At 37.5% G+C, this 23,927-nt stretch overlaps 2 protein-coding genes and 1 long non-coding RNA gene across 3 annotated transcripts in view; 2 read left to right on the forward strand and 1 right to left on the reverse strand.

Moving 5' to 3' along the window:
• Positions 1-12,195, forward strand: part of LOC111870222 (fat-like cadherin-related tumor suppressor homolog) — a gene marked incomplete at its 5' end in the record, with an annotated part of 105,677 nt that extends 93,482 nt beyond the window's left edge. The window contains 4 exon segments of the mRNA XM_033753719.1: positions 179-512; positions 1,641-1,784; positions 3,129-3,287; positions 8,160-12,195. Of these exon segments, the coding sequence (XP_033609610.1) occupies positions 179-512; positions 1,641-1,784; positions 3,129-3,287; positions 8,160-8,698 (1,176 nt within the window).
• A 3,600-nt stretch (positions 12,196-15,795) lies between these two features.
• Positions 15,796-23,927, forward strand: part of LOC117282768 — a 126,393-nt gene continuing 118,261 nt past the window's right edge. The window contains exon 1 of the long non-coding RNA XR_004513625.1: positions 15,796-16,088. This is a non-coding gene — a long non-coding RNA (uncharacterized LOC117282768). The remainder of the gene's footprint in view (positions 16,089-23,927) is intronic.
• Positions 22,723-23,927, reverse strand: part of LOC111870223 (synaptotagmin-10) — a 123,652-nt gene continuing 122,447 nt past the window's right edge. The window contains exon 10 of the mRNA XM_023862330.2: positions 22,723-23,832. Coding sequence (XP_023718098.1) covers positions 23,829-23,832 — 4 coding nt within the window. The 3' untranslated portion in view covers positions 22,723-23,828. The remainder of the gene's footprint in view (positions 23,833-23,927) is intronic.

Below are 23,927 nucleotides of genomic sequence, written 5' to 3' on the forward strand. Positions count from 1 at the left end.
ATACTTGTCACTCTCTCTCTCTCTTTCTCTCTCTTTACCTTCTTGAAAGTTGTTTTGCATGCTGTTATTTCTGCCAGCTCTTTTTTTTTTCCTTGCTGATGTCATATCGTATCGTTTATTATTATTATTATTTGATTTTGTTTTTCTCTGAGTGTTGTTGTATTTGTTTTGTTTGCAGGTTCCCCCCCAGTGTCCACCCCGCCCTGCTTCCTACACCCCTAGCTCTAACAACGAGCCCACCCCTTACAGCCATTCGGCTGCAGCAGTGCTCAACAATCTGGACACTTTGCGGAGCTATGGCTCAGCAGGCGACGAGCTCGAGAATGTTCCCCCTGACTATCTACGTAACTTGAATCGGAGCCCACCCATAGTGCCACCTGCTCCTTCATCCTTACCCCCTCCCACCTCAGCCACCAGTGATTCGGACAGCATCCACAAACCTTCCTGGGCTGACAACACTACCGACCTCAATCACATGGGTACCTATTCTGACTCCAGTAAGATCAAGAATGGTAAGTGAGATGTCACCCTACCTGCTTGAGCTTACTCAGCTTACATAGTAGCGCTTATATGAATTGTAACTTCTTTGTTATTACCTTAAGTTTTTGTTATTATTAGTCAGTGCTTCATAGTGCTAAAGAGTGTGCTGTTAGGAATTTACTTGGTACATCACTGTGTATTATTAAGGTAAGTTGATTGATATACTTGTAATAATTTCATGAATTTACATGTTCTTGTTTTAATTTAATGTTAATATTAAAATATATATCAGTATAGCCAGTTAGTAAAATCATAGAGTGTATATAGAAATTCACTGTGTGTCAAATCTCAGAGGTCTTTTCAAATTATCTGTTGAATGAGGTCTCCAGGAGTTCAGTGTTTCTTTTATTCAAATTAATTAGAAACAATTACATTCTAGATGTATGTTAATCATAACAAAGATATTTCCAACAAATGAGACATGCTTCAAGACAAATATGAGCCATGCATCTGCTTCAGCATGGCACATGGTATGTCATTTGCATGAACTGCAGGTTACTGTACTTGACTGCTTCAATAAAGGAATTTATGCATATATTCCAATGATCCTCATCACTGGAAAACGTTTCTTCCCACATATTGCAACACTCATACACAAGCACTTACATAATTTTTCATATTCAGTTTTATTGTTTGATTTATATCGAGTTCACATTATTGTGAAAACCTGAAATCTTACTTACATTATTCAGTTTCATCTTTATATTACAGCAGTATGAACCAGAATTGGCTATGGAATCAAAATAATAAGCTGTAGCAATTGTAGAGAAGTAATGTGATAAGAAAGAAATATTCTTTACTTTTAGCACTACCTTAACCTTATATAAGCATTGAATTCATGTTTATGCTGTACATTAATTGCTTCAGTTAGTATATCTTCAGATCATTATTCTGCTGTTGCTATCTCCTTTCCAATAAACTGCCTTTAAATATTGTTTTGATCATCAGATATTCGCCTTCATTTGTATATAACATAAAACATTCTACTTTTTAAGAAGAGATCTGCAAAAAACTGTGAGGACACTAGTTTTTGTGTGTAATTGTATAAACAATATAATTATTTATGAGAGATTAATAATATGGGTATTGCATTGTTTCAGACTTGAAACATCCAGTTGTTATGGATTTGTCATCAAGAGGAATGATCCTACCAACTGGCAGACTAGGTCGAGGGACTCTGCAGGGAGGGGGCACTTCTGTCACCTCCACTAGTTCTCTGGACGATGATCCTCGTCTTGTGGGTGGTAGGTATTATGCAGTGAGTGATGTGCTCCAATTTTAGTCTGAGTTGAAGCATGGTTGTTGTGAGTGACAGCACTTTGAAAGCATGATAACAAATGCGTTTCAGAATGCACAGTACCTATAACTAATGTAACATGGTACTTGGCGTGAATTTATTTTAACTCTTTCATAATTTATTAAGTTCTTTATTAGCAAAATTTGCAGTTTTTCCCTGTGAATGAATTTTTGGGAAGTGTTTTTGTTCTTGTAGTTACATGTTATTAGTATGAAAAAATAATAATCTGGTGGTTCAAGCAGACATTTCAGTCCACTATTCTCTCATTGTATTTATATACAGCCAGGATTTTATTTCTTGAAGAATTCTCAGGAATTGTGTTTCAAAACTTGATTCTTCTCTCTTGAAGGGGGGAAAATGTACATAACATGAAATATTTTACTATGATAGTAATCCACTCTTAGTTTCATATGTTTAACTTTTGGGAATTTAAAGTGAAACATTCTGTGAACATCTCTTTAAATGAGAGTCGGTACAGTCATTGATATGTGTACAAAAGCTTGTTCTTGAAATATACAGAAGTTTCTATACTTTGTATATTTCTACTAATAGTACCAGTATTTCACCTGCCAATAGCTGTTTCTCCAAAATAATGAATAAAATTAAAACCTCCTACTGAGATAATTATACTTTAATTATTCATGTAATATGTTCATATAGATTTTCTGGTTGTATTTTTGGGATATTATTTCTGTTAAGAAGATCCTTCTGCCGCCTTTCATTTATATCAAAATAACCATTAAAATAATAAAATTATCTGTTGTTTTTAATGGGTGTGAAACATTAAATCTTACTCTGAGAGGAGAAGAGTGTGAAGATATCAGCTGTCTGTGATACATACATGAGCATTTGTAATGTTCAGTATTTTGGGAATTGGCTCTACTCCTGGCTTCAGGTGGCAGATTGTTGTTATGTTTGTTATCATCATCAGCGGCACCACCACCACCACCACCACCACCCATCTGCCATAATCATAATTATGTTGAACATCATTGATAACATAAACAATATAGATGTTTTATCTGTGGTTTGCTTAATGACAACATCAGTAGCTTAGATTATGTAGCAATGAATGATTGGGTGATAGTGAGTAATGAAATAGAAAGGATATTATGGAAGAGAGCAGTCATGACCTAATTTAAAGTGTAGTACCAGCATTTACCTGGAAGGAGTGAGGAAAACCACAAGAATCCTCAGCCAAGATAGTGTTACAGCTGATTGAAATTGGCTTTTCTCTGAATACAAGTCGGAAGCTTTACTGCTTGAGCCATAAAGTATTGTGATATTTCAGGTTACCATTGGGACTGTTCAGATTGGGTGAACAGAAGTCAGAACCCTCTCCCAAACATCACTGAGGTGCCAGGCAGTGAGGTGCCAGATTCTTCAAGTTTCCACAGCAATGAGAGTAATGAGTCAAACACACATCAGGGCAATATGACCCTCCCACCAGGTCAGTGCACACAAAAATCTTGTTACACCCTTTTGCCTTTGAATGCTTCAGTTGATGTGTTGAGGCTAGGAAGAAATATGGACTGATAGTCACACAATTCAGTGATGCATTTCTGTCCTTGTTTTGGATGAAATCAAAGGCTTGATAGAACTTGAACTTCTTCAACAGAATCAGGATGAATGAAGGTACATATTAATGTTGTTTCATATTTTAGAAACTTCAGTATTATGTTTCATACTTAGTAGGAAATGGTTGACTGCATCTGTGGTCTAGTGGTCAGAGTTCTTGGCTACAGATGCAGAGGTCTGGGTTCGATTCCCGGTGCTGACAGATTTTCTGAGAATTAGTGGGTCTGGAACGGGGTTCACTCAGCCTCGTGAGGATAACTGAGGGGCTACCTGAATGGATAATTAGTGACTCCGATCTAGAAAACCTAGATTAATGGCTGTGGGGATCCGTTGCACTGACCATGCGACACCCTCAATCTGCTAAAGTTAGCACTAACTTCGCCAGCAAGCAGGGGTCCCTCAGTTGACATAGTTCGCTTGCAGACTACAGACCACGGAGTTTGTAGTAGATGGTTGCAATGATTTTATACTCAAATGTTTGGTAATAATTCTAGGATATATTCCACTTTTTAATTATATAAGCCTTGAAACTTGTTCCTGTTTTAAGTATCATGTCATCAGGGTTCTTACCTTTAGCACTAGATGGAAGTGAGTTATTTATTTATTTTTTTATTTACATTTATACATTCCGTTGATCCTTATGGTACAGCTGACCAGTGGATATGGAATTTGTCCCAAGCTAATAGATTAAAATACGCAAAATACAAAAACTACATACATACTTTTGTCATTAAGACAGTTAAAAGATTTATATTAAAGTACAATGCATAAAATGATCAAAATTATAAAACAATAATTGATACAAAATACTTAGGTAATGATATAAAATTATAACATATCAGGGGTACAATTACCAATTTTAATTACATACATGGTTAAAATATTCCTCTAAGGAATAAAAAGAATTTGAAAGAAAAAATCTTTTTAGCCTCAGTTTAAATAGTTTCACATCATTACTCATACTCTTGATTCTGGATGGCAGGTGGTTATAAGCCTTAATACCAAAATAATATGGTCCTTTCTGAAAGATTGTTAGGCGTGATGTGGGAAGGTGCAAATTTGTGGTATGTCTAGTATTAAGATTGTGGGTCTCATAGTTTGAACTGTATAGGTCTCTATTATTTACAACAAACAGAATTATAGAGTATATATACTGTGAGTACATTGGTAATATTTTTAGGTTTTTGAATAGTTCCCTACATGAGTCTCTAGTTCTTACATTCATAATAGTTCTAATGATCCGCTTTTGCATTCTGAAAACATTTATACTAGTTGCTGAGCTACCCCAGAAAATTATCCCATATTCCATGATAGTATGCACATAGGCAAAGTAGATCATCCTTAGGGTTTCCTGTGACATGAGACCTCTTACAGTTCTAATTGCATAGCAAGCTGCACTCATTTTAATTACTAATTTATCAATATGAGACTTCCATGATAATGTTTCATCAATATAAATACCTAGAAACTTAATATTTGGCACATTAGTGATATTCTTATTTTGATGATATATGCTTATGTCTGTTACCAAACTATTTTTAGTCCTGAACAGGAGATGGTGGGTTTTATTAAAATTTAAGGATAGCAGGTTAGCTTCAAACCATTTGTTTATGGCTAAGAATTGTTTATTCATATTAATTTCCAAATTATGAGGGCTCAAATCGGATATTATGATACTAGTATCGTCAGCAAATAAAATAATCTTCGCATTATTTGTTATTACTTTGGGTAAGTCATTAATATACAATAAGAAAAATGTAATCAACTTAATGCCCTAATCAGGGAAAGAGCTGCCAGTGTATACTGGACAGGAGACTGAGTACAGTCACAGTAGGCTTGGTGATGAAGAAAGGAATCCCTGGCCCCTGTTGAGAATTAGTAGAACTCCAGTCATCCAACCCCTAACCATTCACTTCAGTGAACTGTCCTGAAGCCTTAAAACAAATAGAAGTTAATCTAATAGGCTGTCCATACTAAAACATAAATGAGTAAAGGTGTTCACAGATATGGGTATAAACAGTGATTTGTAAGAGCAAGAAACTTTTCTATTATGACGTACAGCATCTGGGATATAATGCTGGTTTCTTGCTTGACTTACTCTTCACTCCTGAAGATGGAGGTCATAGGTTCCTTTCAAATGTTAGTTCACTTTCACCAGACCTATAATTACTGACTTGAGAATCTCGTATTAAAATTTAGATAGTTTTGAAATGTTGATGGCATTGACTGATTGTAGTCATATGACTTCTACATCATATATTCTTGTAGATGGATACCAATGTTTTGCAAGAACATGGTACCTTCATCTTCATCTTCAGAGTGTGTTAAGTGAGGAATCAGTTGGGTTCTAGAGGCAGGTGACCTCCATCCTTGCAGTCTGACCCTGTGCATAAACCGATTCTTTACTCTGCATACCCTGAAAAAGCACATTTCTCTAAATGTTGGTATTCACCCATAAGACTACATGACATCATAACACAGAAGACCACAGTGCTGACTTCAAATTATCAAAAATATATTATTTTTAATTGTGGCAGATGTTACATTAGTGAAACAAGCAGAGCTTTAGACATATGCATTAAGGAGCACAAACGTAACCTGACACAGGGTTTGCTTGTAAAATAAAAAAATTAGCCCAACATGTATACAAGGAAGGCCACAAAATGTGTAGGTAGTCAATAAGTAAGTTACAAATGGATATAGAACTTAAACAAATAAGAGTACTGATTTGAAAAATGTTTTTATTTCTCAACATAATCTCCCTGTACATTGAGGCACTTGTCCCATCATTTCCGAAGCCCCTGGAAACCAGCAGCATAAAATTCTTTGGGCTGCTGTCAGATCCAAGTGGTGACTTTCCGTTACAGGGAACATTTACATCCTGAGGATCTTACAGTAGGAGTCGGCATTTATGTAAATGCCGACTTCTACTGTAACATCCTCAGGAAACTTCATAAGGCCATTCAACGGAAGTGACCAGGACTCCTCACCAAAGGCGTGTTGCTCTTGCGTGATGGTGCGCGTTCCCATACTGCCAAGAAGGAATATGAGACACTGAAATTTCAAGTGGGAAGTCCTCGAGCATCCTCCATATAGCCCCGACCTTGCTTCAAGCGACTTCCATTTGTTCAGCCCTCTTAAACATCATCTTTCGGCTGAACACTTTCCCAACAATGAAGCTGTAGAAAAGGAAGTCACCTAATTCCGACAGCAGCCCAAAGAATTTTATGCTGCTGGTTTTCAGGGGCTTATGAAATGATGGGACAGGTGCCTCAATGTACGGGGAGATTATGTTGAGAAATAATAGCATTCTTTCAAATCAGTACTGTTATTTGTTTAAGTTCTATATCCATTTGTAACTTACTTATTGACTTACCCTTGTATGTTGGAAGGAAGCGAAGGTCTTGCAGATTAAGCCCATCACCATGTATAGGAAATACAGGAAATCAGTTCACATGTCTCTGCTGGATCATCCAGTCAGTCAATCCAGTTTGGACATCTCTCCCATATGGACCTCCATTATCACAGCAGAAGTCAAGAAACTACAACTCCATCAACTGTAGATTGAGTGGGAAAATTTTGTTTTTCTTGTGTTCATAAGGAGTATTGCTTCACTCCAGTGATGAGTTATGTTGTGATAGTTCTCTGGTGCAGTACCTCATACATGGGGAGTTTTTAATAATTTAATGTTTTCTTAGCTCTCTCAGATGGTTTATGCTGTGTTTGGTTTGTATACTGCACCTTAGTGCTGGCACAGGTGTCCAGAGATAAGGACTAGCTCTATTGATTGGGCCCAGTTGAGTAGGTTTTACTTGAAGACAGAGACAGAATCCAGTCTCCAAAGGTTGCGTTTTTAAAAATAAACAGGATGTGTTTTTAGGTAAAGATGGATAATGTCCAAAAACATAACATTTGTAATATTTTTTTAACTTAAAAAGATGTAGATTTTAAGTTCTCACCAGAGGGTGTGAAGAGTTCTGTTTTCTGGGATAAATGTCATAGTCAGTTGATGTTTTGGAGGAACATGTTGCCTCTGTCTTCAGCATTGAAGAGAAAGTTAAACAAGAAGCCAGCATGAATCAGATGACAGCCTCTGTTTCAGCTTCAGTATGGTTGCTGTCTTATGACCATATGGGGTATTACTTTTCACATATGTAAGACTGGTCCAAAGACATAAAAATTAGAATATACAAAATTATAATTTTGCCTGTGGTTCTGTATGGGTGTGAAACTTGGTCCTTGACATTAAGGGAGAAACATAGACTGAGGGTGTTGAGGAGAATATTTGGACTGAAGAGAGATGAAGTGACAGGAGGTTGGAGAAAACTGCATAATGAGGAGCTTCATAACTTGTACTCTCTTCCAAGTATAATTAGAATAATCAAGTCAAGGAGGATGAGGTTGGTAGGTCATGTAGCACGAATGGGGAGACGAGGAATGTGTATAGGATATTGGTGGGAAAGCCAGAAGGAAAGGGACCACAGGAAAGACCAAGCCATAGGTGGTGGACAATATTTGAATGTATCTTAGAGAGATAGGATGGGATGGTATGGATTGGATAGATCTGGCTCAGGATAGGGACCTGTGGAGGCCTCTTGTGAACATGATAATGAACCTTTGGGTTCCATAAAATGCTGGGAAATTGTTGAGTAGCTGCAGAATTGGCGGCTTCTCCAGAAGGGCTCAGCTCCATGAGCAAGTAAGACTGGAACTGTATAATGTTTTTATGTTTTTTATGCCACAGTGATTGGACCTGTGGACCCAGCACGGGACATCGAGACACTAAATGAAGATCAAGAATCAGAGTATGTTGGTGACTCGGAATGTGGCACTGAATATGGTGAGGGAGGTGGGAGCCCAAGTCTTCTGCATCATCTGCATCACAACAATCTCCTTGATGGTGGGGAAAGTGGTAGTGAGCAGGAGTTCCATTTCCCTTCAGCTGGCAGCTATTTACGTCACCCCAACACCTACCTTCCACGCTACAACATCCACAGTGAAACAGAGACCAATGGTGATCATGAAGACTCCGATGATGACGAAGATGATGTTGAACCTTATGGATTCCCAAGTAGCCGACGGCATCACCATGATGATGAAGATAGCTCTGTCATTACAGTTTTAGGAGAAAGAGCCTCTCTACTTGGAGGTTGTACCAGCAATAGTGACCTCTCAGCTAATCTCTGTGATCTGGATGATTCAGAATGCGAGGGCTCTGAACTGAAGAAGCTGAACCATCGGCGAAACTGGGTACCAACAGGAATTACACAGACCTCAGTGTGACAGGAGGTCTCTCACCAGAAACCATCTATTCTGGTAATAGGTGACTTTTGACCCAAGCATATCACATTGCATGATTTCACCACCAGCCCTATGTAGTTACTGCTGGATGCTGTTGGAAACAAACGTATGATGATGATTGTGATGACAGTAAATGATTCTATCATTCTGAAGTATTATAACACCATTTAGGATGTCAAAAAGAAATGAAGTATGTAGGGCTTATGAGGTTCTTACAGGATTGCTAAGAATTTTAGATAGACGAGTTTTCATTATGGAAAATGACAATAAAAAGTATTTTTTGGAAGGTCTTCAGTGACATGTGCAGTGCTTGGCAGTTCGAGCAAGCAGAATTGTAGCAGAACTTTTATACAGTGATCAAAATAAACTGAATTGTGCCATGTATTTATGAGTGTCTCCAAGGGCTAAAGACATTGGGTTATAAACACTGGCCATTCCCATGCTCTACCCTGAAACATAGCCAATGCATTTTTCGTATGGATTAGTGCCATACTCCGATATTAACTAAGTACATTGTGTTACTTTAAAAAAATCTCAGTCAGTACAGAAAATATCTTATTTTAAGAGTCATATAATTTTATTTCTTGATTGAAGTGCTACAATATGCAATTTATATGCAAATTTATTTGTGTGAAATATTTTATCTGGCACCTCGTGTTGATAGTGAAACAAAACGTAACTGTGGTATGTATATTATCTTGTACAGTGCTTTGGTGCAGCTAAGGAAGTTAATTACATTATTATTATTATTATTATTATTTAATGCTGTATTTTTTTTATCATTTTAGTTTAAAAACAAATATAAAGTTTCCCAATCATGGCCTGTCACCAGTCTTCTTTATATGATCGACACTGTACATGCTGAGCATGAAGTTAACCTGAAGACTGAACTTCTTACGATTTTGTATCCTGGAAAGTTAAGGAAAAGTGAAACCCTGTTTCTCCAAGTGCTACGAGCTCTGTGCAGAAATGCAAGCACAGAGCATAAAACTATATCTTAACTGTGATCATGGACCATGCCTCTTGCCAGAAACTCATAATTCACATGAAATCAAATGAGTTTTGAGTTGTTTTGGTGCTAAAGTTAAAAGAAAAAAAAGGTGTTTGTTTACACAAGACTGCAGGAATAAGGTGAATGTAGAATGAATTTAGATTTTAGTTGCATTCAATGCAGATCTCCTGTGTAAATGAATAATTGCTTGAAATTTGATACAGATTCTGAATTCAAAATGAAGTTCTAAAGCTACTTTTGCAGAGAACGTAAGGAACTTACCTTGGTCATGTCTCTCCATTCCCCTCCCCTCCCTCTCGTTTGCTAGAAGGTAATAGTTTTGATGTCCTCTGGTCCAGCCACATTGATGCCTTACACAATGTATGAATGGGAACCAAAATGTTCCACCCTGCTCATGTTCAGGAACTGCTATATCAGGCTAGAGGCCATTGAAACAAGTTGATACATGTACTGTATTTATTTATCCATATGCCTTCTGTTTTTTCTGTCTCATCATTTATACCGATATGTTGATCTTCATTCATTGTACTTGAGAGTTAATAATGACCACTGAGCCTTGTGTCAAGGGAACAATTGCTTTCATTGAAAAGTATGTACTTGTGGAAAAATATATTATGGCTGTTTTAAAGTCATATGCTTAACTGTATGCGTCATTACATACATGACAGTATGTTAATATGATGGCTTCTAGCATGATTCTGTATGAATTCATTAAATTGTACTGCATGAATTTGGTTATTTGAAACTTGTATGTTTTATGTTCATGCTTATGACTATAACAGAGCATTTAAAGGATTAAATAACCAGTTGTTCCCAAGTAAGTGTGAACGTGACTACAGATATATGTTTTTTCACACAGCTGCAGTACCTGTTTGTACATGCTGGAAGATTGATATAACAACTTCAAACTGGTAATGGCCTTCTCTTTCAGATTTTGATCTTTTGAGTTATGGCATTATGTAGCCTGATAAATGATTACCAATGTTTTGGGAGAACCTGCTGACTCCATATTCATAATAGATATACCATGAAGATGGAGGCAGTAGACTTCAAAACCAGACCACATGGTGTCTTAACCCGATGGTCTGAAATCATCACTGCCATGAAAACCTCAGATCACATGGCCTTTTCTGCTTTTCATCAGATTTTAATCTCTTGTTTTGCCAAACAAGCTCTGCACACTCAGTTTAGTATATGTTTCACTGTGCAGAGATTATGTTAAGCTTCTTTTTTTCCTGTAAATATAGTTCTCTGAACCAAGTAATGTGCTATGACTGTCAGAGAGGAATATCTGGCTCTAGAAGTTGAAGTTTTTCTACATTGGCATTTAGTTACTGAAGCCACATATTGGACAGATACGTGCATTACATGGAGAACTCAGGAACTGTAATTGTAATATCTGTGACTTGGGTTGGGTGAATATTTCACTTAATTTTTGTGGGCAGTTATGAGTACATTTATGTGCGCTTGGTCTTTCATCAGGAAAATTTCTGTTGCAAGTCTAAGAAACTCTAAAATTCAAGTTTCTTGTGTATAGACAAGTCCCTGACTTTGACTCTGATGATTATTATCTAGTTAAGATGAACAGAATCCCACAGGGGACCATGCTTGTTGCAGCCATTAGTATTTGTCAAATGTTACAGATGCTTCTGAAGTCATAGAGGAGCTCAGAGAGTTAGAAGTTGCAGATGTTTGAGTTCAGAAGTTCTGGGTTGCATAGAAATTATATTTTTATGAATTCCTAAGCTGTAGAAGCAATTAAAGATCTTGCTGGATTATTGTCTATGAGAAGTTGGCAGCAGCCATCAGACTATAACAGTTGTTGACAAACAGTGCTTAACAAATTGATGGCCACATGTCAAAACAAATGTTTAGTATTTTATGGTACAGTTAAGTGTAAAGAAACTGGAATTTTACTTTGCTACTGTTGACAGAAAAAACTCCACATCTATTTTCTTGCTCTTGCAGACTTATGCTTTATACATGGTAACCTGTTCAGCCTTACCATTTATGTGAACTGTTAGATAATTCTGAAATTCTGTACCATATGATTAGTGCAATTCTAATACAGAGTATTCTGTCTGTACTAAGTTTAATAGAGTGTAAAACATGGCTCAGTGGTTGTCGTGCTGTATATATACATTGTGATATGGACCAGACTCAGGAAGAGGCAGCCCCTCACTTAGGTGTGTGCAGCAGTTTCTAAAAAGAGTGATCTGTGAACACTCAAGCTACATATCTTGCATGGTCCTCTTAATATTTACCCATACTGGGTTATATAACTGAATAAATACAACTTCTTCATCGACCAGCCTAAAATTTGCTTACTTTATCTTCTGTCAATTTTAGGCTACGTGTGTGTATATATATACTAAGTGGAATTCCATTTCAAAACAAGAAAGTTGAGTGCTTTTTAAACATTTGTACATAAAAGTGTGTTGATAATATATTATTGTATTTTGAAGTATGTGTGAGTTTTTATTATACAAAATGCTCTGTAATCTATCATTTATTTCATTTGCCTCACATCCCATTGTACTGTCATGAGATACAGTTAACTTAAAGAAACAGAATATGGCAACCATCATATAACAAACGTTTGAAGATTGTCCTTTGGAACAAAAACATGAAGGTGATTGTATTAACATAAGATTTTACTAAAGCATTTTGTACTTGGTAGTTTTATAATTTATTTACAGTTTATATAACATGTAAAGCAAGGGTCACGTAACTTCGAACAAGGCCAAGAGTAACTTTGAATGCGCAGAAGAAAAATTTCAGACAAGGAGGTGGGTTTGAGGGTGTGAGAAGTGATAGGCCGCCAGTTGTCTGAAATTTTTCTTCCGTGCATTCAAGGTTACTCTTGGCCTTGTTCAGAGTTACTTGACACTTGCTTTAACTGTCAACATAGCTCATTTTAAGGTAAAGAAACATAATTTTTCTGTAGGTTATCAAGTTCACGATAATTTTTCTAGAATGATCATGTATTTATGTGGAGTACCGCAATGCCCTGAGAAAAGTTTCTGGGGTAGCAATTCATCCAAGATTTTAAATTAAGATGCATGTTATTTATACCACTCTTAAAATATGAAGTTTTTTTTAATTTTATAATCACTTATTCACATTTAAATGACATGTTCTAGATGATTTTGATTTGATTATACATGATGATTATATTAGGGATAGCAGATTAAGAGAAGCTGAAATGAGATTTTGAAGAAGTATAGATGAAAAAGCAGGAGAGTAAGGAAAGAAGAATTTGGGGAAATTTGAAGATAAATCTACCAAAAAAAAGGTAAAGCTATCCCTGTAACAGACCATGGAGGCCCATAGAGTTGTTGAGGTGTCAAGGCTCCTACATTCATTTTCTAGACAGTCAGCTCACAGACTTCAGCCTCACACACTGCCTGCCCTTTACTCCTAGGAAGTTTCCTGGTACTCATTTCTGTTAGAAGCTGAATAGACCCCAGGGCCATAGTGCAGTTGGAAGGATTAGGTCAACTGAAAAATTTACTGACCTCATAAAGAACCAAACCCACAGTCTTTCAGCTTGTAGCATAGTGCTTCAACCAGCTACACTACTCAGTGTCCCAAAAAATTAATAATTAACAACATAAGATGTATTGGCACTTTGCAAGAGCAAACAATGAGAGAATCATAAAGGTTTTGAAAATTTCCAAAAGGAAAGCCTGAGGTCAAGGTCAGAATGATATCACATGGAAGGAAGGGGTGTGAAGTTACTAGAACTGTCTTTCAACAGAATAAGTAACTATGTAAATTTTTACATCAGAATTCATGCTGTTCATCACAGATACAAATATGTTTTCTTTGAAAAAAAAAACAAGCAGATAAAAGGTAAGATAAAGTTTTCTCTGTGCTTATTTGATTAAGCACCATGCCATGAAGATATAGGGAGGAGTGGAGTTATAGCTCCACCATTCTTGACCTCAGGACACAGGTGGAGGTGAGTGGGCAGTTTCACTCCCCTGTCACTTTACCCCTGGAAAAATAGTACCAAATACCCATTGGATAGGTGGCTGGGTGAGCCTCAGAGCCTGTCTGAATGTTAAGGGGAAGAGAAAATCTTGCCTGTACAGGGAACAAAACCTCAGCTAGCCTGCCTATGGCCCATTGCTATACTGACTGAGCTATTCCAGGTCTTCTAAAACTAGTAGAAGTATGTTTAACATTTAACATAGCTGATGAAAGCTGGGGGATGCTGTCAAAAGTTTTAACTATTGTAGGACTTGAGGTTTTCACATCTGTGGTCGTGAAGGGAACTATGGTGTAGTTCGTACACAGCGTTATATCCCAGAATACAGTACTCTTTCTTTAACTACTGGTTTGTTTGTTCGGTACATATGCATTAACTTAATTTCCACAATGAAAAAGAAGCCAGGTTTATCACTCCATTTGGTATACTAGCTGCCAGGATATTTTTTGATCTGTTCTGAATATTTAAGTACTGATTATCATCCATTGCAACAGGATGCTGAAATACAGAATTTAAGTACTGGTTTAGCTGAACCATCTCTAATACAATGCTGACTGAGACAGAAACTTAACTCATATTACAGTTAAAGATTACGTCTATGACTCAATGAAGTATGAACCTGTCAATGGGTGCCGGCGGGTGTGTAAGGGTGAGTTACCAGCCAGGCATCTTCCATCCCCCTAATAAAAGAAGGAAATATAAAAATATTAAACCAAAAATTGGAATTATTTTTTATGTCCAGATTACAAAACGCAATCCATACAAATATTCTCAAGTGGATTAATATATAAGTTTGTAACCAAATTTCATAACCCTGCATTTTTTGTATTATTGTCTTCTTGAGGCACTGAGCCCAAGTTGTCTTGATGGGGATGGAGGGTCGGTTGTTGTATGAAGATTAGTGAGAATCAATTATTTTAGCTGTTTTCTCATGAGCTAATTTTTATTTGCATTTGTATTGCTCCAGCTTGTTTTCTTCATTCTCTCCTTCATGGTATTTCTCTTTCTCTTTGCTTTTCTGCTCTTTTCATTGTTTATTTTTAGTCCTACGTTTCTACATTCTTTTTGTATATACTTGATATTACTTCACTGATTTGTGGTGGGTGGTTGATGGCAGAATCTCTGTGCATCATTGTCAGAATGGTCAGAACTGAGGGCATATGGAGATGTGTGTTCGACTGTGCATCGAAACCGATTATAGTAAATCCATCAGTCAGAGAGCTCTGTACTGCCCTTGCATCACTACTCAGAGGAATGAGAAACATGGTGTATATGCGGAACCTAATATAGACTTGGCAGATTAAATTGATGAACAAACCGTTAAAATAATTGACACCAATGAAGACTTAAGCGAAAGTCTGAGGTAAATTTTATATTACAAAAGCGTTTATAGATAGCGGCATAGTATGTTTCTGTAACCAAAATTTTGTAGAATACTGTTGGAGGGTACGTTCAATGAAAACAGATGGGAAAAGCGTTTATAGATAGCGGCATAGTATGTTTCTGTAACCAAAATTTTGTAGAATACTGTTGGAGGGTACGTTCAATGAAAACAGATGGGAAACGATTAATGGCGGAAATACTTCCCATATTTTTAAATTCTGAGGCTAGATCACATTTTCGCTTGCTGCTTTTATTCCTATGCAGTCTTAGTTTTAACATAAATGGGATCTGCTGCCAGTGGCCAGATACTGAATTTAACTTGTATTTTATTATAATGATATACTCACAATAATAATAATTTTTTTTTTACTCTGTTGTCATTTACGGGACTCACAATTTCTCTAGGCTTCATGCAGGCCATGCAGGGACATGCAAATAAACAAATGAAGCTGGCACTGAGAAGTACGCGAGAAAGTTTCGTGAGAGTAGAGGTCAGTACTACTATTAACATGTAAGTAAATTGCTGTCTTACATGGTACACTTAACAACACTGCTTTATTACAATTATTTCGTACAGCTTGTCGTGTTGATACAATATGGCGTTAAGTAGTTTGTAACAAACGTGTGGGAGTGAAGGTTTCCGTAGGCACGCCACATTGACAAATGAGCGTCGTGGTTTGTTAATTTGGCAGGCTTGAACAAATAGGATTACATGGTGGGGGGTCATTTTTCGCTGGTTTGAGCGGGGGTGGATGTATAGCTGTAACCGGCAGTGACGTAGCGGTAGTTAATTTACTTGTTAATTGGTTGCTTGTGTTTAAATTATGTCGCTTTTAAAGTAATTTTCGGTGAAGGAAGGTCATAGTGAAATATGGCGTAATGATACTATATGACGCGAGGAGTGAATGTGGCGTGTGTGAAACTTAGCAAAAGCTCATTTTGAAGTCATTCACGAGCTTCACGAGGGACTTCTTGAAACACAAGTAAGTACTGTAATGCAGTTGTCTTTGAGAGACAGACATATTTGACTATCAAAAGTATAATCAGTTAAGTTTTAACGAAACTCCGTTACGATGAAACCATTGTGAGTTCAACGTATCATTGAGTATGATTAGCCAAATGAACATTGTCAAATATCAATTACAAGTGTTTCGGGTCACAAAAAATACTAGTTTAGAGTTTTAGTACCATGAGTTCATGCTTTCATCTCTGAACTTTGTAACGTAATTGAACATTAGAAACAGACAGCAGATATTTTGTGGTGTTCAAATTGTGAACGTATAGGTTCCCGTTGCAGAGTTACCTTCCACGACATAAGAACAACAGTATCATATAAAGGTAAGATTAATTATACAAACAAAATTCCTTAAAGGTTCCTGTGGGTTGCCATTGTTATAATAAAAAAAGAAGGTAATATTCTCCATGTGCTTAATGAAGCACTGCGTTATGTCGCCGTATGAGGGAGATAAGGTATAAATATAAACATTCTTAATTTTGGTACACTGGTTGGGAATGGTTAGCTTAATGCCGCGGCCGCTTTACTCTTGAGAAAATAATCCTTAATACCCATTTGACAGAAGTCTGGGTGGACTCCGAAGTCGGTCAGATGCGGTCAGATGTGAAGAAGAAAAAAATCCAATGCCCCAGCTGGGATTCAAAACCCGGTTCTCCGACCTTATAGTCCGTAGCCTAGTCTTTATGCCGGCTGATCTATTCTGGTTAGATGTTTATTATTACTATTATTATTATGACCGCCTCTGTGGTCTAGTGGTCAGAGTGCCTGGCTACGGATTCAGAGGTCCCGGGTTCGATTCCCGGTGATACCAGATTTTCTGAGTAGTCGGTCTGGAACGGGGTCCACTCAGCCTCGTGAGTATAATTGAGAAGCTATTTCAAGGAAATAGCGGCTCCGGTCTAGAAAACCGAGATTAAGGCTGTGGTAATCCGCTGCACTGACCACGCAACCCCCTCTACCCTCTAAAGTTGGCACTAACTTCGCCGACAACCGGCGGTCACTCGGTCGGTATAGTTCGCTTACGGACTACAGGCCACGGAGTTATTATTATTACGAGTATTAGTAGTAGTAGTACACATTCCTTGAAAGAAGTACATAAAATGAACGCATAGTGAGGGGGTATTGTTCCCCCTCGAGCTTCTTTATTGTGTTACGGTATATACTCTTATATTTTCGCGAAACTTGATGTTGGCTAAGCTTCTGTAGGCAAACACATGAAAACGCCATTAGTAATGTACCACAGTGTAGTCCAGTAGAAGCCTATCGACGTTTCGCAGGACTATACTCTGCCCCTATCTTCACGATCGTAACGTTGCGTGTTTGCCACCTGCTTCTTGCTGTTTCTTTCGTGGCTTACTCCTCGATATACAAGATGGAGGAAGTACGTTCCCCCCGAAACGTCGGTGGGTTTCTACTAGACTACACAGCGTTACATCTCACAAGATAGTATTCTTCTTTGTGTTCAATGTGAGAATCTCATATCCGACAAATGAAATCTCCATTTGCAATAAAATTGAGTTATAACAATAGGACTTTTAACTTTACCAACCCATAAATAATTTATGCTGTAGATATATTTAATATTACAATGAGCCCATTAGAAAGGATGGAGTTATCGTGTCTGTAGGTGCGCCGCGTTTGACGGACGCAACATAGCTACGCTTGACAGCAGTTGTACTGCAACAGGGAGGGAAGGTCAACACAGGCGAGTTGCCTGGAGTGCGGTAGTTGGGCAGCTGTGTTGGCCATTTTTATGCGAATCTGTTTTTGTTAATCGAATTACTTGTTAGAGAATCATATCACTTCTTATAATTCAAAGTGATTAACCCATGAAGAGCCTCCGTGGTAAAGAGCATGTGGCGAAACTAGACCACATGCAAAGTGAAATTAACGCAAAACTTAGTAAAAGTTCTTACCGAAACTATTCATACGTCACAACTAGATTTATTTCCAGAAGGTAGCCATGTACACTTCACAAAAATATATATATAGTTGGCAAAGGACGAAACTCAGTTTGACCGAGGGGTAAGCATAGCGGTAACTCCCTACGCTCATATTCAGGAAGTGCTCGGTTCGAATGTCGGCCGGGACATGGCTATGCTGACGGACGATTTTCATGGTTTACCTCAGCACCTTCAGGAATTTTCAGAGTTAGTACCTCGATTATTTCTTCCAAATTCCTTATAACTCATACTTTATCTTTCGTCATGACCTTGAACGGTATAGAGTCTAGCTGCTGCCAGGATCATAATCATCATAACTAAAGTGAAATTAACGCAAAACTTAGTAAAAGTTTTTACCGAAACTGTTCATACGTCACAACTAGATTTATTTCCAGAAGGTAGCCATGTACACTTCACAAAAATATATATGCAGTTGGCATAGGACGAAACTCAGTTTGACCGAGAGGTAAGCATAGCGGTAACTCCCTACACTCATATTCAGGAAGTGCTCGGTTCGAATGTCGGCCGGGACATGGCTATGCTGACGATGCTGACGGACGATTTTCATGGTTTACCTCAGCACCTTCAGGAATTTTCAGAGTTAGTACCTCGATTATTTCTTCCAAATTCCTTATAACTCACACTTTATCTTTCGTCATGACCTTGAACGGTATAGAGTCTAGCTGCTGACAGGATCATAACCATCATAACTAACTCTTCCCTCCGAAAGACAAAGGAATCATAGTCTGGAAGCTTGTATCAATCGAAATTATGAACAGTTCAGTAGGATCGTTCAGTATTGTGTCTGAACAGCTTATTGCATTAGTTGGGCACGGTATCGACTGCATCCGTTCTGCGGTGGTATGACTCACGGCAAATTGCAGCCGCGGCGCGCACTTGATTGTACGCACTGTATATGTACGCAATACAGTCTTAAAGTAAACATTTATAAGATTATTGGTTAAATACCATTTAGCCTATGTTTGATATATATATTTTACAACATATTTCGGCCATGTGAGGCCATCATCAGGCATATATGATGTTGTGAATTGTGTATTAAACATATATAAAGTTGTATTTAATTAATAATATATTAAGTGTTGCACTCAGCCTCGTGAGGATAGTTGAGGAGCTATTTCAAGGAAATAGTGGCTCCGGTCTAGAAAACCGAGATTAACGGCCATGGGGATCCGTTGCGCTGACCACGTGACACCCTCTATCCGGAAAAGTTGGTACTTCGCCGACAAGCGATGGTGGCTCCGTCGGTATAGATCGCTTGCGGACTACAGGCCACGGAGTTTTTTTATTGCACTTACAAGAAAATGTTACGTATATATATCATGGATCGTGTAATATGCTGAGGTAGACCTATTGCGAAAATTGTCAAATGCCATTCATGAAATGCTTTTGGGTCATAAAAAGAGAACGATTAAAATTTTAGATTCATTAACGCCTGTTTTAGGTCTTAATAACTAAATCGAAAAGGAGAAACGCTTTGAGATGCTGTATTGCACGTTGAAACCGTATCTTATATAAAGCAAAAGTTGCCTCAAACAGTGAAAAGTTTAACTTGTAGGCTTTTCTGATATATGTCCTTGAGGATGCGTGCTGCTTATACGTAAATGAGAAAATGACGTTCCTCTCTATTGTCATCGTCACCATCACCATCAGCATCGTCAGCATCAGGAATATTATTACATTTTCGAAAAAGTAGAAGAAATCAAGGTGTAATGGAGCGGTCGTGCTGATTGTTCGCTGCCTCATCTGTACAACTACTCGCATATCTCGATGGAAGTTCTTACTGAGAGTCTGCACTGTCACGTGATAAAGTGACTGTAGACGGGGTTTGGATTGGTAATCGGATTTATTGCAGACTTATACAACTCGTTACTACACTTCACCAATCACTATGGGACACACTAGATCTTCTCAGTCTTTACAGTCTTCATTAGTTGTTGCTTGGTAGCAGCTTCCAGCGGCGGACGTTCCGAAAATATCCCTCACTTCAGCTACTAATTTCATATAGCAGCGGCCCACATCAACTGAGCCCCTAGCATGAGCAAAATTTGGCTGAATTTAATGTAATTTGTCTACCTTCTTACTTTATACATCTATCTATCTATCTATCTATCTATCTATCTATCTATCTATCTATCTATGGCTCTACAGCGCTTGTGGACCTTGGCCTCTTTTTCAGTTTCTTAATCCATACACAGTCGGTAAGACTCTTCGGACGGGGGATCAGCCCGTCGCAAGGCCGTTACATATACGGAGAATAACACAAATACTGATAAACGCGCACAGACATCCATGCCTTGAGTTGGATTCGAACCCATGATCCCAGCATTGAAACGAGCGAAAACAGTTCATGCCTTAGACCGCGCGGCCGCTGTCATTGGCATACATTATACATACTTAGGTTATATTACCATGTACATGTTCAATTAATTTAATAATTTAAAAATAAATTTGAAATTAACATAACAAACGCTTAAAAAAGAACGGTTTTTATTAACACGAGTCGTGGAAACTTCAGTTTACTTGGTGATCGAAATTAATGAAACAAAATTTTCAACAAGAACTACATTTATTGACACAAGAGGCACACGAGCTGATAACAAATATTGTTTTGTTATCAACACATTAAAAGTGCGAACAGAATAGTAGTCATACAGTATTTCGTATTGTAGGAAAATACAAATATTGCATTCTTAAATCATAGTACATAAAATATACATATCATTTTATAGAGGATGTTGATTTAAAAATGACATACCAATTTCCTCCTTTATGTGAATTTATCTGTATGTATTTACAATATTTTGGACATTTACTTTGCCACTTTTATTTGCTGTTTGACGTAACATCATTTGCCAGCAGATGACTTAAAATGCTATCGGTAGATTGCCAATCAGTCACATGAAGACGGTAGTATTTAACGTTATTTGACGGGAACGAAAATTTTGGGTAATTATACAGGTATGTGGTCCTGCCATGGGGACCATCTCTATTAATTGGGCCCAACTAAAAAAATTGGCTTTTATCCGGTAGACGAAGCTTAGTTTCCGAAACGCCGTTTTCAATAAAAACCATGGCGATGAACAATGTACAGAAAGTCAGTAATTGTATACCAACATCATGAACTTTTAGTTCCTCTTGGTGTAGGCGTGACTAAATAATGTACTTGTAACTAGCTGTACCCGGCGTAACATATGCCGTTCTAGTAGGAATTAAAAGTTAGTAATCAATTATCAAAGGATTTTATGTATTTTTCGTATATTTAATTTTGTTTGATGCATTCGTTTATATGACCCAGCAAACGGGTTAATTTATTGCAGCTTCTCAACCAGTCCTTGCATTGCTTCGACCATACACCCTTGGTTTGATTAGTTTTCAAGCCGTTTTATTATTACTGCAGAACTGAAATTATAAAGTTGTCCATATCCTGGATTATTTGCCTTGTCTGGGGATAGCGGTGAATCTAAATGGCAAATGTGGCCGTGAAACATTTCCAGGCGGCGATTTAATCTTTGTGCCCACTGGTGAAAACACCACTGCTTATACGTACGTTCTCTGTAGCTGTAAGCAGCTGTCGTAAAATAGCTGTCAAGTGGCGCCTCCATCGGCGTTCCCGCGAACTCGTTTCAATTAGCGAAGAACGGAAGCAACCGAAGCGTGTCATGTACAGAGATTTTGTCTACAGACGTTATTCGCACTTGTCGGCAGACCAGTCCGTTGAGATCCGTGGCTGTCAGTAACTACACGTGAAGAAGTGTCACAAAGAATGTTACGCAAACAAGACATCTGATATTGCCTCATACCCCAAGCATTTATACGATATTTCAATTGTTATCACATTTTACAGGAACCGTCAGAATTGTCTTTTATAAACAAATAAATATTTTTGTTACAGTAGCTACATAAAAGTATAACGAATTACGGTAATGGTAAAGTTGCCCCCGTACTTAATTAATTAAGCAATATGCCATGAAGACGCATGGAGGAGAGGAGGTATAGCTCCATCATTCTTGACCACGGCACTAGATGAAGGTGAGTGGTCAGTTTCACTCCCCGACCGCTTTACCCTAACAGAAAGTTACCCCGTCGTTACCCATTGGATAGGAGGCCGCGTGGGCCCCACAACCGGCCTGTACGCTGTGGAATAGAGACAATCGAAATCGACCGTCCAGTTCGTAGCCCGTCACTAAAACGACTGAGCTACCCCGGCCCATATAACGGATTTTAGGACTTTTACCCCAGTGTAATTTATATGGATGCATGGTACATGTAACTGTTTGTATAGGTGACTGTTTTACACAACGATTTCTCTCTCTTATTGGGTTTACCGTCTTAATGGGCGAGTGGAAATCTACGAGCATACATTTTTTTTATATATTATTAAATTGTACACCAATCAGCACATTGACTTATAGATTGTACAATATGATTGTCAATAAAGGAAAGAAGGAAAAAAACATGAGGTATCTGATTTTTTAAGTAAAATTTATGCTGTGATAATTTCCTGCACACAGCATGTGAAAACAACTAATTCTAAGCGTGGAAGTAATATGTTACTTGGAATTACGCATTTGTTGAAATTGTACAACTCGAAAAGGGAACATTTAAGCATAGGAGACTGTTTTGGGGGGGGGGGGGGTTTATTAAATATATGACTCATTAACCACTATGTTTAAGGTTTATAATATTTAATATTGACAAAGGGAAATTTCAAATAAACAGCACTGGTCAAAGAGAATGAACTTTTACTTATAATTTAAAGTAAATTGTCGTCTATGGGAATTTATGTTGTGACAGATACGTAATAAGATGAATGTTTTCCCTTGCCTAGGTCTGGTAAGTCAAACAGTAAGAACAGGAGCTTACGGCAGTGTATACATAAGAGACATTTTTACATGTATATACTCAACATTCACCACTTTACAACATTGTCCTTGACAGGAAAGAGCAAGAATTTGATTCGGTTTTCATGCCGATCAGAAAGACTACCTCTTAATTACCGTAATATTGTGCTGATAGATTACTCTAGAATTAAATTTACCATTAAATTTTACAAAAGCAGACGCTGTAGGACTATATATAACATATTATCTTCTATACACAACGCCATGGAACTGCCATTATTTATAATAATACAATTTTTATTTACATGATTATAAATAATTAAAATATGCGTGTGGCAATACTGTCCAAATTTTATACCTACTTTATTAATCATTGAATGGGCGTTTTTGTATTCGACCCACTATATAAATATAAGACACTTATCTTTTCTATTGTACAATTATTATGATCATAATTATATAACTTAATTTTATATAATACCATTCAAATATTATATATTATATATATTTGTATACCATAGAAGGGTTGTTGCTAGCCAGCTAGCATAACATATATGCACCTTTGGGAAGTAAAAATATAGGGATGGATTTCTGGGGACATTTTATTAGTAGCCTATATGATACGGCTAATGCTTTCGAGGGAAAATCCAGCGTCAGGGAAAATGAAATTATTTCCCACAGGGAAATCAGGATATTGTAGACAAGATGTGAGAATGGGTAAAGTATTTTCCAGAAGAATCTCTTGTAGATTAAGAAACTTGCTATAAAAGGACGTTAGGGTATCCTTTAAAAGTTTCCGTATGAAGTGATCAGGTTTCATCACTTCTTTGAGCAACTGTGGTACAGGACTTCCTAGAACGGTGGAAGTATAGTCATTTCGCAGAGTGATTAGGACTTCCTTCACCTGAAAATAAAGAACCACTGTATGAAATTGCGTCTCAAAGTATCTTCATTGCGTGATGACCCTACGGTTTGAATGTTAAGCATATGTTGTAAGAG

The sequence above is a fragment of the Cryptotermes secundus genome, unplaced genomic scaffold (assembly GCF_002891405.2).
Source record: "Cryptotermes secundus unplaced genomic scaffold, Csec_1.0 scaffold1412, whole genome shotgun sequence".
Taxonomy (NCBI): domain Eukaryota; kingdom Metazoa; phylum Arthropoda; class Insecta; order Blattodea; family Kalotermitidae; genus Cryptotermes; species Cryptotermes secundus.